The sequence below is a fragment of the Pezoporus flaviventris genome, unplaced genomic scaffold, assembly GCF_033815535.1.
Source record: "Pezoporus flaviventris isolate CSIRO_AGI_PZ_B2104156 unplaced genomic scaffold, CSIRO_AGI_Pfla_v1 ptg000079l, whole genome shotgun sequence".
In the NCBI taxonomy this organism is placed as follows: domain Eukaryota; kingdom Metazoa; phylum Chordata; class Aves; order Psittaciformes; family Psittacidae; genus Pezoporus; species Pezoporus flaviventris.
In genome coordinates, this window is record NW_026892627.1 from 8,125,073 (window position 1) to 8,143,259 (window position 18,187).

Consider the following 18,187-nt stretch of genomic DNA (forward strand, 5'->3'; position numbering starts at 1 on the left):
TGGACAGTACAGATGTTACCATCCTGCAAGATTTAGAGCTTCCTCTAAGGAAAACTGCTTCTTTCACCTTGTTTGCCAGCTGGACCAGCTGTAAGGTTTATTGGTGGCCTTTGTTTTGTCTTTGCAAAATACTTGTTTAGTCCCTTATTAATGCGGTCAGTACATTAAGGATATATTAAAACCTGAGAACTCATGAGAGGAAAACAGCTTAACAACTAGACAATGTGAAGCAATGTCATTTACATTTGGCAGTTGTTCTGGGTTTTTTGTTGTTTGTTTGTCCTGTGTTCAGCAGTAGCACTCATTTTTCTCCTCCTTGGTAGCTGGTGCAGTGCAGTGTTTTGACTTTCAGCTCGGGAACAGAGCTGATAACAATGACGTTTTGGTTTGGCCAAGGACTTTGTGAGCCTCATGCTCTGCCAGGGAGGAGGGGAAGCCAAGAGGAAGCAGAGACAGGACACCTGACCCAGCCTGACCAAAGAGGTATTCCATACCACAGCACGTCATGCCCAGGAGGTAACAGAGAGTTACCCGGAAGGGCTGGGACTGCAGGGTTGGAGGAGGTATCGGTCAGTGCTTGGTCAGGCGGAAGGGGAGCGAGTTATCGGTCGGCTGATGGTGAGGTGTTGTGTTCTCTTCCTTTGTTATTTCCTTTATTATTATTATTGGTGGTTGCAGTAGTGATTTGTGTTATACCTTAGTTACTGGACTGTTCTTAACCCGGGGGAGTTGCATTCCTTTCGATACTCCTCTCTGTCCCCCCGGGAGTAGGGGAAGGAAAAGTGAGGGTGGGGAGTGAGTGAACGAGCTGTCTGGCTGGGTTTAAACCATGACAAGTTAATATCCATCACCAGTTATCACTTAACTAGCTAGGATATAATTATTTTGTTATAAGAGAATTGGTTGGGGCTGTTCAGCCTGGAGAAGAGAAGGCTGCGTGGAGACCTCATAGCAGCCTTCCAGTATCTGAAGGGGGCCTATAGGGATGCTGGGGAGGGACTCTTCATTAGGGACTGTAGTGATAGGACAAGGGGTAATGGGTTAAAACTTAAACAGGGGAAGTTTAGATTGGATATAAGAAAGAAGTTCTTTACTGTAAGGGTGGTGAGGCACTGGAATGGGTTGCCCAGGGAGGTTGTGAATGCTCCATCCCTGGCGGTGTTCAAGGCCAGGTTGGACAGAGCCTTGGGTGACATGGTTTAGTGTGAGGTGTCCCTGCCCATGGCAGGGGGGTTGGAACTTGATGATCTTAAGGTCCTTTCCAACCCTAACTATTCTATGATTCTATAATACACTTTTAGTGGAATAAACTCAGAATATGCAGTGGGGTTTTGTTCTGTCAGTGTTAATGAGTTGTGAATGGCACTGAGACGAGTGTATTTTCTTTCATGTTGTGATTACAAAGAAATATCATTTTCCCTTGAATATACCAGCAGTATGTTTACTGGAGAAGCTGGAAGGAGTAACAGGGACTGTAAGACTTTTCCTCCCCTTCCAAAGCTCTACCAGAACTTGGCTACATAGTCTCTCCATCATGACAACACTGTCATTTATGATACTTTTTAATCATAAAATCAGAGAATCATAGGAGAATTCAAGTTGGAAGGAGCTTTAGGACGTCTGTAGTGCAATCTCCTGCTCTAAGTAGTGTCAGAGAAGAAGTCAGACAAGGTTGCTCAGGACTAGTCATCTTCGAAGCCTCCAAGGATGGAGTGTCCACAGCCTCCTTGGGCATCCTAAGTTATCCAAACACTTTCCAAAATAGGGAGAGAATACAGAAAATGTCATGAATGTTCCTCCACATACGGTATTTCCTTAGGATTGGCATATATTCATCCAATAAGAAACTTATATTTAAAAGATGGGGAGCTTTTGCTTTCATCTCTTTTCAAAGTTTGCAGAAAGTCTGGATTGAAATTGAATTAAAAGGGGTTAAATTAAGGTGGGCTTCAATTAGAAATATCAGAAAATTAGAAATTGGAGAAAGAAAGAAAATTGGTTATGGGGAGTTCTCTGCTCAGATTCGTTCTTCCAATCATACATCTGAAGCAGCATACTAGAACAAAATACATCAGCCTTTTGGTAAGTCAGTTATCCCCACATGAGGTGGAGTGGTCCCCTCCTACCTCTGGGACTTGTATCTCCAAGTACACAGTCATGGTGCATGATCAGGTTTGGGAACTCTGCAAGGAAATTCTCTTAACCTACTTCCTTTTCAGTGCTGATCTTATCACTCTAGTTTGTGACTGTGCACTGTGAACATTTCTTGAAGGTTGTAGGTTTTCTGTGTTCTTCTTTGGAACCATCCACATGCATTACTGCATTATGGCTTTTGAAAACCTTAGCTAAAACCTCATGAAAGGAAGGAAATGCTTTCACTCAGCCCACTTGATGTGATACATTGGAGGATATTAATTAAGAGGGAGAGGATGGGGATTAGTGAAAGAATTGTAAAGGAAGGTTAAGTACCAGCTAAATGAAAGAAGGCAGTAGATTATGATAAAGAGAAATATAAGGCTAATGGGAGATCAGCAGCAGGGTTCATTAGGAGCTGGCCTTGGGAATGACCTTACTTAGATTGCTCGCCAGCAGCCTGGGAACCCAAAGCTGGATGCAGCTAATGGAATTTGTTAAGGCCACAGAGCTGATAAGCATCATCAGAAGGCAGAGAGAAATACTGGAGAAGCTAGATGTCTTGGGGGACTGGAGTGGGAGAAATTAATAGTACAAAGACCAAAATTAGTCACAAGGTGGCTCAGGGCAAGAATTTGTCTTGTTTGCTTGAAGCTCAAGAGTTACAAATGCCTCAGAAGACCAGATGGGTGCCTGGCCATGCAGTACTGATCCCTGGATGTCTGAAAAATGCCTGCCAGCTGTGGTCATGGAAAAGGCACAGTTTTAGGATGGAACTGGGCAAGCAGCAGTTTTGTTGCATAAGAACCAGTTAAGAGACCTTCTGAAGCACGGGTAGAGTCCTGCTCATTTCTGTTTAGGAAGGAGGAACTAAATGTAAAATGACCGTATATTAAAGAATAAGATGAAAAGCAATTTTGTCTTACAAAAGGCAACTAAAATAGTCTAGTTCATCCTACTAGATGAGAGCTTTGGGGACACATGACTGCTGTAGCTGTAATGGGAATACTCATGATTAACAGAAAGAAGCTTGTTGAAACAATACCTAAAATGTGCAAATTGAGTGACAGCCAGTGTAGCTTCAAGGCAGCTCCTAACAGAAGAGCAAGACATGAGTGGGAATTAGCAAACACAGACTTATACTTACAGGGTGTTTGTCAATACTTTTATGATACACAACTACCTGAAGAAGCAAGGGAGGGTCTTCTCAGACCTGGAGTTCCCGTGTCCTTCTGTGGTTCAGTGGCCATAGGACAGCCAATCAGTGTCAGCCTAGCTTCCAGCACCGCTGTTTGTAGGTGCCTCTTAAAATCCCATACAATGGACTGAAGTCCTGATCATGCTAATTCACTCAAGCAACCTTTTGAAAAATGCATCAGACCTATTTTGTGTAGTATAATTAAGGACAAATCTCTTGCTCATTTGCCCTCTAGACTCTGCTATCTGAAACTGCCTTAGAACAACTAGATTTATTTCTGCTTTCCATAAAGTAAGCATGAAATTTATTACCAGTATCAGACAGGACAGAAACAAGCAGTACCATCGCTGTGGTTTGTGCACTCCTGCATACTGCCCCAGAACAAGGCAGTATTGATTATTTTCCCTTTTATTTCCTACCATTCCTGAGGGCTTTGTGTTCCCCTTTTCTGAGAGTTAGAGGTATTGCTGAATTTACCTAAAAGGCCAATGATGGCAAAATGGTGAATGCTTCTAATATGCTAAGACAGGCAAAGACTTGCCAGTGGCATAGTTAAAGACCTGTAGTTTAAAACATCTCAACAAAAGTGGTATTTTTAATCCTGAGTGAACAAAGCAAAGAGAGAGGATGGTCTAGTGCGAGGCATCTCTGCCCATGGCGGGGGGGGTTGGAACTAGATGATCTTAATTAAGGTCCTTTCCAAGCCAAACCATTCTGTGATTCTGTGATTTTGTAAGAGAAGTTACATTTGAGGAAGTAAAGATTAGATTAAAAACTTAAATGCCTTGGGGAGGGTGAATAGCAGCACAAATCTGTTTGATGTTTGTGTCAACAAGGTTGCCGAAGCAAACGGCACGAACATCTGTCTGTAGCATAGACCGGGAAATACTATAAATGGGAAAATATTTTAATCATAAGCAGTGGTTCACAGAACTGCCCATGTCTTTATTTATTAGGCTGATAATATCACCCCAACACATGAACTTTATGCAGCACGTATAAATAATTCATGGATTAGCAAATAAAGAGATCTGAAATCTGTACACAGAGATGGCTGTTGCCAATTATCTCACTTGGCCAGAGCCAGACCCTCTCAGCTCCCATTGCTTGCAGCTGCTCTTTTAAATCATTCATCAGTGCTTAAGAGATATGCTGGTGGCACTGGCGGAGAGTATTTGAATTTTCATTGTTTACACACTGTGAATTTAGCTTCTGGTCTGAAATTGTCTGCCACATTGAAGCCTTTGAGAATATGGAGGAGAAGAATAAGACAATTCCTCTTTTTTTCTTGGTTTTTTTCTGAATACTTAAGACCTTTTTCAAAATTTTACTTCAAATTCATTTTAGAAACGTTATTTTCAGTTTAAAGTTGCAACTGATATAATTCCCTATGATGTTTACATCATGTAGACATCAGGAATATTGAAGAATATTCTCTTAAAAGTATTACAAAGAAATGTCTGGTAAATGTTTTATTCAAAGTTGTGTGATTTTCCATTTTTATTCTGGAAAGCTACACCTTACCACCGAAATATCTAGAGTTGCTTCTTTCTGGTAGTGTTTAAGCATAATCCTCTTGGAAATAATAATGAAAGCTGCTTAAAAAATTAAAGACAAGCCACAGCCAATGCTTTTTCTTCTCAAAATACTAAGGCACTGAGTTTCTGTGCACTTTCATATCACAGTGATATATCTTCCATGATAAATTTGCCCATTTCATTATAGTGATATGGCTTAATTTACTTCTAGCATGTATAATGACAGTAATGTTTTTAAAGTCAGAGGCCTTATGATAAAGCCAGACCTTTAGCTGTATTTATTAGTTGAAAATCTCTCTGTGTCTATACACACAGAAGTTCTTCTGTCAGTAGTTTTGCTCCTTTCTCTTAAGCTAGAAATAAAGCAGCGGCATTAAAACTGCTGTGAAGTTACTGGAGTGAGTTGGTTCCATGCTGCACCCAAGGAGAGGGAAGTGGAGCCTGCAAGGCAGGTGAAGCAGTTCCAACTGACAGCACTTCAGCGCATCCTGTTGTGCTCCTTCCAGAGGGATGCAGAGAAGGATAAAGGGCTTACAAAGCCCATATGGTGCCAACCAGCATCCAAAATAGTTTTGGGAAAGTGGCAGGGAGCAGCAGTGCCAGGTCCCAGGCCTAAGGGTGTGTCACGGTCCTGCATGTAACTACCCCTGTGCAGCTGGGGTAGAGGGAAGAAATCCAACAGCAGCAGCAGCATCCTTTCATCACGCAGGACTGTGGCCTGCCTGTGATTTTGTGAACAGGCACCCAAGCTACAGGGTATGTTCTGGGTCTCTTACCTTTTCATATCAGAGTTGTGGTCAATGGCTCCATGTCCAGCTGGAGACCAGTAACAAGCGGTGTCCCTCAAGGACTGGTGTTAGGACCGATCTTGTTCAACATCTTTGTCACTGACATGGACAGTGGGATTGAGTGCGCCCTCAGCAAGTTTGCCAATGACACCAAGCTGTGTGGTTTGGCTGATAACGCTGGAGGGAAGGAATGCCATCCAGAGGGACCTTGACACGCTTGTGAGGTGGGCTGATGCCGACCTGATGGAGTTTAACCATGACAAGTGCAAGGTCCTACACCTGGGTCGGAGCAATCCCAGGCACAGCTCCAGGTTGGGCAGAGAAGAGATTCAGAGCAGCCCTGCGGAGAAGGACTTGGGGGTGTTGGTCGATAAGAAAATGAGTATGAGCCCGCTTCAGTGTGCCCTCACAGCCCAGAAAGCCAATTGTATCCTGGGCTGCATCAAAAGGAATGTGACCAGCAGGTCGAAGGAGGTGATCCTGCCCCTCTACTCTGCTCTTGTGAGATCTCACTTGGAGTATTGTGTGCAGTTCTGGTGTCCTCAGCATAAAAAGCACATGGAGCTGTTGGAACAAGTCCAGAGGAGGGCCACGAGGATGATCAGGGAACTAGAGCACCTCCTGTATGAAGATAGGCTGAGAAAGTTGGGGCTGTTTAGCCTGGAGAAGAGAAGGCTGCGTGGAGACCTCATAGCAGCCTTCCAGTATCTGAAGGGGACCTATAGGGATGCTGGAGAGGGACTCTTCATTAGAGACTGTAGTGATAGGACAAGGGGTAATGGGTTAAAACTTAAACAGGGGAAGTTTAGATTGGATATAAGGAGGAAGTTCTTTACTGTGAGGGTGGTGAGGCACTGGAATAGGTTGCCCAGGGAGGTTGTGAATACTCCATCCCTGGCAGTGTTTAAGGCCAGGTTGGACAGAGCCTTGGGTGACATCGTTTAGCGTGGGGTGTCCCTGCCCATGGCAGGAGGATTGGAACTAGATGATCTTAAGGTCCTTTCCAACCCTAACTATTCTATGATCAGGGACAAAGCAGCTCAGTGTCTACTTTACTTTCTTAAAGTGGAGCCTTTTGTGGTTTGCTGTGCAAGGAGCACAAGCAAATGCTTACATCCAGCCTGACCTGATGCTCATATGTACTCAGGACCTCTGTAAGCAAGAGGCAGAGTATTTGCAAAGTTTCCAAGGGGGACGGATAGTCACAGGCGCTCATCAGCGCTGATTAAAGAACAGAAGCAGCAGAATGTGCCAGGGCTCAGGAGTCCCAATCAAAGCCTGTTTGGAAGGGCTCTGGAGGGAGGGGACACAGAGCAGAGGATGTCCTCACTCTGCTTCTGTCAGCTCCCAGCAGTTCATTGAACAAATTAGGTTTCACTCTCAGATCCGCAAATGACAGTGGATGGCATTTACCAGATGGCATGTGTAATGGGACTGTCACACCGTTACAGGCTTAAAAATAAAGTATGGAAGGCAGTTAATGAATATACACTCCCTAATTTCAAGACTTTCTTTCTGCCCCTGTCAGGCACTAGACACTGAACTTCTGAGTGTTGAAAGAGTTTTGATGCGTGTGTATTAAAAGCCGTAGTCTGGCATATAACTAGGTTGTTTTACTTTAAATATTGGTATTGAAATAAGCAATTTATGTTGTTCCTAAAAAAGTGACTTTTCTTCTTAATGCAGACTTTCAGCCTGCTCACAAGTGAAATGCATTGTTTAACTGAATGTTATCATTGAGAATATTTAAGAGTAATCTTTATCGCAAACCTGATGATTCTGTTCTGTAGATTTCTGTCTTTACTATTTTTCTTCATTTGTTGAAAATAAAAACTGAGCAACTCAAAACTGAAATTTTTTATGGATGCTGCTAACACATTTTTAAATATTTTTATTTGACATTACCTCAAACTGAATATTTTTGTATGGTACTTCACTTTAAAATGCTGATTTGGGGAGATAACAGTGAGGTGGTAAGAGACTAAAGAAACACAATATATAATATATGGAATTTTCTGAACTACATACTTGCTTTTTTCTTTATTTAGTAGTTTCTCACAGGTTTTCCAGTGCCAACACAGAAAGGCAAAACAAATCAGAAAATAAAAGGATTATATGCATTGCATCCCTTTCTTTTTGTTAAGCATTTTTGTGTTAATTAGAGGACTGCTGTGGCTCTGATTGAAGTCATTTGGGAGGATTCCTTTTATTTTCAGTGATGATTTTATCATGCTCATGTTTATTAGGTTTGTTGGATTTCCATCAGACTGGCTTCTGGGACTAAAGGGAAAAAGCAGGGAAGATTTATAAATAAATACAGTCTGCATATCAATGTATATTGGTAGTGGAAAGGTAAATTCAGTTAAATCCTGATGAGTAAAACGTGGTTTTCCTCTGTGCATCATATACCCACTTAGCTGCGTTCTAAGAAAATGGTGCAAACAAAGAAATCAGATTGTTAGTGAAGCAAATTCTCAATTACTAGGAAACAAAAGTCAGGCTTAATTATAAATAAAACCTTCTTCTTCCTCTTCTCTGTATAGGTAGGGTCTACATTAAACACTCTGCATTGTATGTGATGAGATGTGGTTTCTTGACAGCTCAGAGAAACCACTGGCACAATCATATGACCCTAAAGTTTTTCTTGCTCTCAAGAACTTACTTCTCTTACTGAATCAGTATGGATAGCTCACAGTAACCGTTTTCGTGGCCATTTTGTGTGCCCACTGTCAATTACAGCATTTCAGGGGCTTTTTCTCAGCCAGCTCTGCAGAAAATGCTGGGGCACAGGACTAGTGATCACACAGAATTTGTTTGTAGGTTGCAGGACTAAAGACATCTTAAAGGGGCTTGAATCTCAGTCAGTATCAAGCCTTTTTAAGCTGCCTTAATTTTGAAGCTTAAAAACTGTTAGGTTGTTTGGTATTAAATGTAGCTCGATGACAGCTTTCCCCTGAATGCTAGCAGATGACACCAGATTGTTGGAGCCCAAGAAAGTAGGAATCATGGTTTCAAATAACTTTTCCTCCATGGGCCTTTCATACAGACAGTTCTAAACTTTGCTATCCACACCAGCTGTACACCCTCATAACATGGTAAGTTTGAACTGGAAATACAGTATATACAAGAGATGTCCTGCCATGAAGCCTGGTGAGGCTCCACCTCAAATACTGTGTTCAGGTTTGGGTCACTCACTAGAAGAAAGACATTTTGGTTCTGGAGCGGGTCCAGGGAAAAGCAGTGAAGCTGGTGAAGGGTCTGAAGCACAACTGCTGTGAGGAGTGGCTGAGGGAACTGGGGTTGTTTAGCCTGCAGAAAAGGAGGCTCAGGGGAGACCTAATTACTCTCTAGAACTGCCTGAAAGGAGGTTGTAGGGAGGTGGATGTCAGTCTCTTCTCCCAAGTAACAAGCAATAAAATAAGAGCAAATGGCCTCAAGTTGCACAAAAGGAGGTCTAGATTAGGTATTAGGAAAAATTTCTTCACCAAAATGGTTGTCAAGCATTGGAACAGGCTGCCCAGGGAAATGGTTGGGTCGCGATCCCTGGAGGTATCTGAAAGATGTGCAGATGTGGCACTTAGGGACACGGTTTAGTGGTGGACGAGGCAGTGTTAAGTTTATGGGTGATCTTGAGGGTCTTTTTCAACCTAAACAATTTTATAAGTCTATGATTCTATGATCTATGATCTTCACCCACACACAGCATGGGAGCGCTCTGGCCCTGCTGTTAGAAGCTCAACTGGTCATGCAGATGATCTTTCCTCAGCTGCTCATGCTTGCTGCTGTTGCATCATATTGCATTATGGGGAAAGGGAAGAAAAGTAAGATACCACTGTCTTTGAGCCTAAGAATTAACCATTTCATCATTGCAGTGCTTCTTCCACCTTCCTGAGCAGTATTGTCAAATTCATTGGAAAAACTACAAACAGGTATGGTAATAACATGCGAGTGGCTGTAATGTGTCAGACTGAAGCTCATCTTGGCCCAGAGTCCTGTCTCCAAATCAGAAAATTATAATTGAAAACCAGAAAGAAAGAAGCTGATAACTACAAAATGAACCTAATCTCATGTACCATCCTGTGTTTCTATCAATCAGCCACTTGGTGATTTTCTGAATAAAAAACTGAATCCACACCACTGTGCTAAGGACTATAGCATCCTACAGCATGCTGTGCTGAAGACTATAGCATCGTGTGGTAAAGACCGTAGCATCCTAAACACCTTAGTATCTTATGGCAATGAGTTCTGTGGTTCACTCATGCACGTTGCATAATAATGATAATCCTCTTTGTATAATGCAGACTGATTTCAATACCCAAATGCTGCTTTTTAAGACAGCATTTTAGAGACAAACTGATGTTAATTAATTAAAAAAAAAAGAAAAAGCAACAAATCCTTACACAAAACCCAAAACATTTGCAAAACACCAACAGTTATCCAAAGTATACAAAATGTAAAGGCTTTGCTGTGATGTTAGGGTGTCATTAGAATAATTTTTAAAGCAAGTGATTTAATTGTGTTTGTGCTAATTATAATGTTTACAAATTAGGGAAAGATGCATTTAGTGGTCTGTTGGGAAAGGGCTTTGAAATCTCATATGTCTTCGAGTCTACAGTACTGTCATTTATTCATAGACTCTTTATAATACCAGGGTGATTTGCTTTTTAGATTACTCTTGCATGGAAAACGAGTCTCAGGAGTCTTCAGCTCTATGAAAGTCAAAACCAGGTTCATGTGTATCTGTGTGTGCCTCGATAGAAATTTAACCGAGTCCTTTTCTTCTTCTTTTCAAGGTCCCCGTGTACCGATGGTGACTGTTCACAGCACAGCCGATGCACAGAGTAAGGATGGGCTTCAGCTTTGCAATTCTTCAGGGAAAAGTAGCCAGGCAGTTCAGTGAGATATAGCTGCTCTTTGGTAAACTTACAGTAGCAGGGAGCCCAGACTATGCCTAAATGCAAGGCTTCTGCATATCAAAGGCAGCTGCAGATCTGTTGTGCTGCCATCGCAACAGCTTGCTCTTTGGGGTACAAACCCAGTTTTTTTGGTAATGTTTGTTATCAGCTTTCTCAAAAGAATAAGCACTTCTTGTTAGTCTTTCACAAATTCTGGCTTATGTCCCAGTCAAAAATAGGAAATACTGAGTTTAATCTACGGTTTTAATAAAATCACTCTGATACGGATTACCAGGTTGAGAGAGGTAGCAGAGAGGAGTGAGTCCCACAAGTTGTACCCCTTCCTGGTTTCCTGATCTGCTCATGGGGATTGTAGCACTTACTGTTTGATAAGGCCTTCTGATGCTGATGATTCACATCTACATCAGTGTGAAGCTAGAATTATTCCAAATATACAGGTTTCATCCCTCAAAATCTTTGACACTGGCTGTAGCCATTACCAGACTCCCTTTAGAGTCTAGAGAGCCATGAAGCTTCCGGGGTTCCTGTTTCACACCTATAGAAGTACAAATTATCCAAAAAGATCGATTTTTTTATCCCAAGTCAGCATGGCAGGGAGCCTCAGATAGATAGCCATTCTCTGTCCCTTCTATACAGGGATCTTAAACCAAGACTCTTTCATGAGTCTCTGGAGACTTCATAATAGAGTGTGGGACTGAGTCTCACATGATATCAAGATTCATGTGCTCCCATCATTTTAGTGGAAAGCCCTTATCTTCCATTTTAATGTAGAGCTTAGCCCAGCCCTAACCTGCAGTTAGGGACTCCAGGCACTGCTGTGATTCAAATGATAAAGAGCACTTTTATTCTAGCTGCTTTGTACATCGGTATCAGTTTATGGCAGGTATCAGTTTCACTTAACTAGATTTACAACAACTCGCTGCTGTTGCCTCTGCAAAGCAGCAGAGCAAAGTAGGGAATTTGGCTCTTAAAAGGTTTCTGGGAAATGCTGAGCTGCTTCATTTCCCACTAAAGGTGAGAAATGTCAAAGGAAAACTCCTGTGGCACCAGAGCACATAAGAAAAAAATGCAACTCCCTCTCGCGTCATACAGTTCCTGGGTGTACCCTGTTTTCTCAGTTTCTGTTGGCAACTTGCATTTCAAGCCCTTACCCAACCTAGAAAAGTTTGCTTGTAAGCAAGATGTGCAGAATGAAACCCCAAATTCTGATTATGTTTTTTGGGTTTTTTTTATCAAATTTAAAATCAGATTTGTGGCATTTTGTATCCTTTGCCATTAGAATACAAATGCTCAGTAGTGTTCCATCTAGCGTCAACAGTATCCAATATTGTTAGAGCTATATTGTGCATTTAGCTCTAATTTATCTTTCCATCTTTTCCATACTTCTTTCCAATTCAAATGTTCCTTTGCAGAGGAAGGCATGCTTAAAATTTAGCAGCAACCTGGGACAAGTTAGGTTAAAGCATTATACTGCTACACGACTGTCCTTTGACATCTTTGCTGCCAAGCAAAGCAGCACAACGTGATCTGGCCCATGGCTTAGGCCATCTGTGATCATCTTGCTTATGATGGTGGCCATGAGATAAATATTTAATTTCTTCATAACTGTGTTTCTTCACAGGTCTAAAATTTCCAAATAAAAGTGCCATGATGGAGCTGAGTGATTTTGCTGTCCAGAGGAAGGCTCTTGCTGCAGAGCCAGGGTTACTTCTGCTGGCAGTAGTGGGATTCATGTGCAGCTCCATGTGCTGGTCTGATCCCTCATGAAACTACTTCTGCTATAAATATGCAAAAGTTGGCATTGTAGCTATTCCAATCTAAAAAAGAATACGAGAATTACTTCTTTAAGTAATACTGACAGAAAATTGCAGGGTTTTCAGTCCTTCTGAACCAGTGACCATTCAGTTTCTGCACAAGGGTCTCACCTGCTCGTCCTCCCAGCAGAGACCTGGCCTTGGCAGTGCCCTCACCAAGCACACCTCCAGAGCAGCCCTGGTGATGCCCACAAGGCTCTTCATCCCACAGAGGGTGTTGCCACAGGACCAAGAGAGCTCCTTAGCTCTGACCTGCAGCTCCAAAGTCACTCTCTTTTTTTCCCCTTAAACACAATACCTTAATTTTACCATAGACATGGAGACAGCTGGCTGGCTATAACAGCATGTACAGCATAGAGCCCTCATGAGCTGTTTTATAGCCTCCTGTATAGTTTTGTAAAATACTTTTAGGTGAATAAAATGAGAGTTACTGTAAAACAGAAACAGCAAATGAAGGGCTTCAAAAAGGAACATAAACCACACCAAGACCAGTTCTATTTTGATAGATATACATGCATAGCATTTATTACATAGAGAACTCCATCTAGTCATGCACAGAACACATTCCCTGCAGAAATTCATGATTTTTGGCATACAGTTAGCATTTCCCCTGCTTCCTTTTTTCCCCCCTTCATTCTTTCTCTTTTGAATAAAGGGCAACTGACAGTTGCATGTTACTGAATTTGCTCATTTAATATGAGCCCATTGCCCTACAAAGGGAGTTTGCCTCTGTATGCTGTAATAATCTGATAATAGTGAGTTGCACTGAATATTATAGCGTGCTTACATTTAATTAAGCAATGACCATTTGTACACCACAGACTCAAGCTCCCTGTGGTCCAAGAGCAGAAAAGAAAGTCCTTTAGGAGATATGCCAATCTTTTTTATTTTCTCCACAGTCTTCCTGGCTTTCTGTGAATGCAATTATATGAACAAATAAAACAGCTTGACTAAATTCCCCTACGTGGCAAGCCCCTTTCTGCTGATAAAGCTACTTGTGTGTGCCATAATTAAATGAGAATCTTAATATTTAACTAAATGTAATAGGCTGTTGATTTGGCACTTCTGTGGGGGTTGTGGTTTCAATAGAGATGAGCTTGGCTTCTCAGAAGCAGAGTGAATAGTCATTGAACCAATATCCTTTTGCTGAAAGGTCTGTGAAATGTATTAACTGGGAAGGGCATGTTTTTGTGCTGTGCCTGCCTATTCAGCAGAGATGGGCAATGAGCGCATGATAATCAGGTACTGTAAGTATGATCTGAGGAGCCTGGGTTACCCATCTGTTTATCAGTATGTCTCAAAATGTTACAGACAATGAAACACAGAATTTAGTACAAAACTTCAAACCTTCCTTGGGTTCACATGGCAGAGATAATGGCCTCTTTCAAACCCAGCCTGATTGCTCCAAAACCTGATATTGCAGGTTTGTATGTATGGTCTTTGTCCACTCCTCTCTCCATGGTGTTCCTTCGCATGGATTTTCTCTTGTGTAGCAGCACAGCCATGTCCTGAAACTCTCCATAGTTTCTTCCCTTTTCCCAATTGTTGTGTGCAAAACTCGGGCACAGACTTGAGGATATCTGGCTTTGCATGGCAGTTAAATGTCTGAGTGGGACCCGTAGTAGTGTCTCAACAAAGAAGGTCAGATTCCCATCTGCTGTAAGTCAGCTGAATGTCAGATTTCAGGGATATAGCTTTCTGCCAATGCAGAACCTAAAAGGGGTTTCAGTGACTTCAAAGACTGAATTAGACATCTGTGAGGACTAGAAGGAAATCCTTTCAAAAGGAAACCTGTGTGACAAATATTAAGGTGACTATAAAATGCTAAAATGCTTTTTCACAAACAATGCTGATAGTTTTTGTGATTTTATCCTTCTTTCAGAAATTTTTGAGCTGGAGGTAAATGAAAATGTGCAGCTGGCTGTAAATGACAGGCAAATGCCTAAGGTAGAGTACATGGAAATCAAGATAGACGACTACAGTAAGTAACCGTTTTGCTCTCTCTTTTTCTTTTTCACTGCTATTGCTGTGAAATGATACAGTCATCTTGGCTAGACTGGCAGGAGGAAAAATTACTTTGGCTTTCAATAAACTCAGTTTGCAAAGCACTCTCTTAGGAAGTGCTACATAAGGGGGTTATTACAGAGACAGGATTTAATGTGAATGCATCTGAAGAAAAGCAAAATGATAGGGCTGGGCTGGTGTTTTTATTTCCTTTAAAAATTTTCTTTGTACAAAAAGCCACTCTGGGAGATGACACTGTGCAGTTCCCCTTTTGTTCAGGGTATTTTCCCTAGCTGGACTGGCATATTATTGGTTTGAAGAGGGATACTGTAGGTGGCTGGCTACAGCTGTGACTGCCTTTCAGTATACAATATTTAACTGCAGTGAATGAATATGACTCGCCAACAACTGCCATCGGAGTCATTTAAGATTCTCTAACAAAGCTATATCATTTGGGGGCTGAAAAAAATAACCAGCTTGGAGAAAAGCTAAAAGAGATTTCACCTGGAGTACAGAAGTCAGAAATCTTGGAGCAGTTTATATCTGCAGCTGTCGTGTTATTTGTGCCACTTGTATAATCATTCCCCACTTACCTATATGCCAGAAAGGGAGAGAAAAGCCTAGAAGCAAATAGCCAAAGCATTTTCTGACTGTCTCTCCAGTTGTACCTGAAAGAAACTAAAAAGCATCTCCTTTAGCTGTATGTAGACGTCTTACGTATATGTGGAAAATCCACATACTCAGAGTTGCGCAGTGGCTCTCGAAAAACTCAGTTTGCACGTATGGTGCAACTCTCAAAAAACCGCAGACACTCTGTGTTGAAAGTATGACCCATGATATTTCCCATGACAGAAAGGAGGGTACATCTAAGGTTGGATACAGTGAAGCGGAAGCAGTGAGGTGTGATGGATGGCAGGTTACTAATTTCAACTATTACCAGGTGTTATAAAATGTAAAGCAAAGGCTGAGAGACACTTGCCATTTGAAAAGGATAATAATGGCCTTAAAATGTTCTGCTTGCCACGTGGGCATTAGGAACATAACACAGTACATAAAAGAACAAGAACAGACCTGTGCTTCCAGGCCTTATGGGCAGGAAAAGCCTGTCATAAAGGTCACATCTATCCCCCTGTGAGCCAACTCATAGTGACACTAGCAGCTTATTAGGAATAACTCATCTTGATGCTAAATTTCTTAATAGCAGGTATCACTGAAATGCCATTTTGCTCATTTAACCAAAAATATATACGTGTGTGTAGCAAATACAAGCTGGCCATGTAGCTGTTCTTCTGTGCCCTCCCTGTGTTTTGACAGCTTTGGGTTTAACAGCCTTGGGAACACGACACATAGTGCATAGTTGTATTTAAAGTCAAGCGATGGCCTTTTTGGCTGTCCCTGGGCCGTTGATCCAATTTGCAGCTATTAGCATTCAGATGGAATAACTAATTAGGCAGAGTGTCAGACAATAATTGCAAAGCAAACCACTTAAACCAAGTAGTTAATCTGTGTATTAATCTACTGAAAATGCTCCTAATACCGATTTAATTGCTGGGCATTTGCTGATCTGGATTGTAGCTAACATTTTAAAAATAAATGTGATCTCATTAATACAGAAAGCATTTGTATGGCAGCATTTTTGGCTATGGATATGAAGCCATAGGAAACAGTTAAATGATGCTTTGGTGAGCACATCTCTCACTTAACACTGCTTCAATACCAGTATAACAACGTGGGCTTCAGAACAGTTACCTCCTATTTTACAGCAAAATTAGGCCCTTTGGAAGTTAGGATTAAAATACATATTTCTCCATCTGTCTTCATACTATTATAGCAAAATAATCGCATTCTCTCCCCCAGCCACCGTACTTAATTGGCTTTTAAATTATCATCTTCGTCACCGATTTTCCCCCTCCTCTTCTGCCCTGAAATATTGATTTCTGACTGTGTCATTCTTCCAGCTGCCGAAAAGGAAAATTATAGCTATTGCCAGATGTTAATTGAATGCTGTAAAAGTGATGCATGACTGAACAGCTCGTGCTGTACTCCCGATTTACATTTCTTGTCACCTCAGCTATCATAATATGAGTCTTTTCTTTGACAACATATGTGTTTCTAAGGTGTTATTTACCAGTGCCTCCGATGAAATGCCGTTTTGTTCCTGCTCATAAGTGGCAAAACCACCAGAAAAATCTATTAGTTATGTCAGTGCTCCCACACTGAAGCATGTTGTTATTTGTGGGTTGTGGTTTTTTTCCCTAGAATTACCAATGCAGATCTTAAAGCCAGCCACCTTTTCGGACACCGCACACTACCCCTTGCTTTTGGTTGTGTAAGTTCTCACTTGTTCTTTCTTTCTGTTCATAATATGAGAGCAGCATGGAAACCTTGGCCATGATCAAAACCTTTTAAGATATGTTTTGTACAAGGAATGCCACTCGGTTTTAGCACAAAGTCTAACATATTGGCCCCTATCCCCATCTCACCTCAAAGCTGGGAGAGGCTAGATGTAGGTCCTTTCTCTCCTGTGTTTGAGCCAAAGGTTTTGGGTCCCAGGAGAGTGCTCTAGTGAAATCCTCTGAGTGCATTGTAGGATTTGGTAAAATTGTTCCATATATTCAACTTGCAGTTCAATAATTCTGGGGGGGGCAGAAGCAGGAGGGGAAGGAATAAAAGTCAGATGTTGATTTTCTATCCCAGTGCTTAGGGCACTCACCCAGCATTTAACAGGTAGTTCTACAGTGGGATGCAGCTTCAAGTTTAGACACCTTTGTGCAGCAATCATTCCCATGTAAATGCTAGTGTACCCTGAAGTGACAGTAAAGAGAGAGCTAAAAACCTTTGAAGATCTCCATGTTAGCATTTATTTTCAGTAGGTAGTATTTTCTCCTGGCGGGCATAGCAGATGGGTATTTCTTTATGCAACACTTAGCAGTAATAATACACATTACCAAGTTTTTGTGGCAATTTGCAAAGAAACTTGGGGAGGGAAGTCACTGACTTTGGAAGAGCCTGTTTAGCCCTGGCGCATCCCACTGTGTTGCTTGCTCCTTGCTAGGGAACACCCCACAAGAGAGAAGCCTCATGCAGGAGTGATGAATGCCTGATGAAGGCCTGAATGCCATCCTGCACATCCTTCCATGAAGGACAAAACCACTGCAATAAGCATGTCTTTACATCACAAAATTACTGCAGAGAAAATGTACTTCATTATACAAGTGCTTGAGGAAGATTGGTACTCATCAAGCTAACAACACTTGATTAGGCTGCCTCTGAAGCTGGATGTGCCTCGGTCTCACTCGAATAAATGCAAATGACTGAAGCCACATGCACATTAAAATCCTGCAGTGAGTTGCCTGATGTCTCCGAGAACCCCAGAAAGGACAAGAAGTAAATGGAAGCACCAGTGGGATGCTCTACACTAATACCAGCCCTAAATATTAATCATCAGTATCATATCTTGACTTTTCCCAGCTGTCTGGCTGAAGTGAGGTCAATATTTCTCAAGACAGTTCCCTTGTACAGGATTTGACTCCAAACAAAAGGGTGAAGAGGGAGTCTTGCCTGCCCCTTCCTTTTACACACAAATTTTGGGCCAATCTTGGCATTTTTAAGCTGATGGTTTTATCAATTTCAAAGTATTCTTTCCCTCTATATACTAGTGAAGCAGTGGTGACAGAAGTGATTGACAGCTCCATCTATGACCGCTCTTGAGAACCAGGTGGGAAGGTCTAAGCTGATTGAATAAGGGCAGTGAATGGAACCCCAATGCTTGCAAGTAAAGGATAGGATGACTGAT

General features: G+C 41.7%; 1 protein-coding gene across 5 annotated transcripts in view; it reads left to right on the plus strand.

Moving 5' to 3' along the window:
* Positions 1 to 18,187, plus strand: part of DPP6 (dipeptidyl peptidase like 6) — a 565,175-nt gene that overhangs the window by 537,616 nt on the left and 9,372 nt on the right. For all 5 annotated transcript variants that reach the window (XM_061474523.1, XM_061474525.1, XM_061474522.1 and 2 more), the window contains exons 17-19: positions 10,451 to 10,498; positions 14,270 to 14,368; positions 16,651 to 16,720. In XM_061474523.1, the coding sequence (XP_061330507.1) occupies positions 10,451 to 10,498; positions 14,270 to 14,368; positions 16,651 to 16,720 (217 nt within the window). The remainder of the gene's footprint in view (positions 1 to 10,450; positions 10,499 to 14,269; positions 14,369 to 16,650; positions 16,721 to 18,187) is intronic.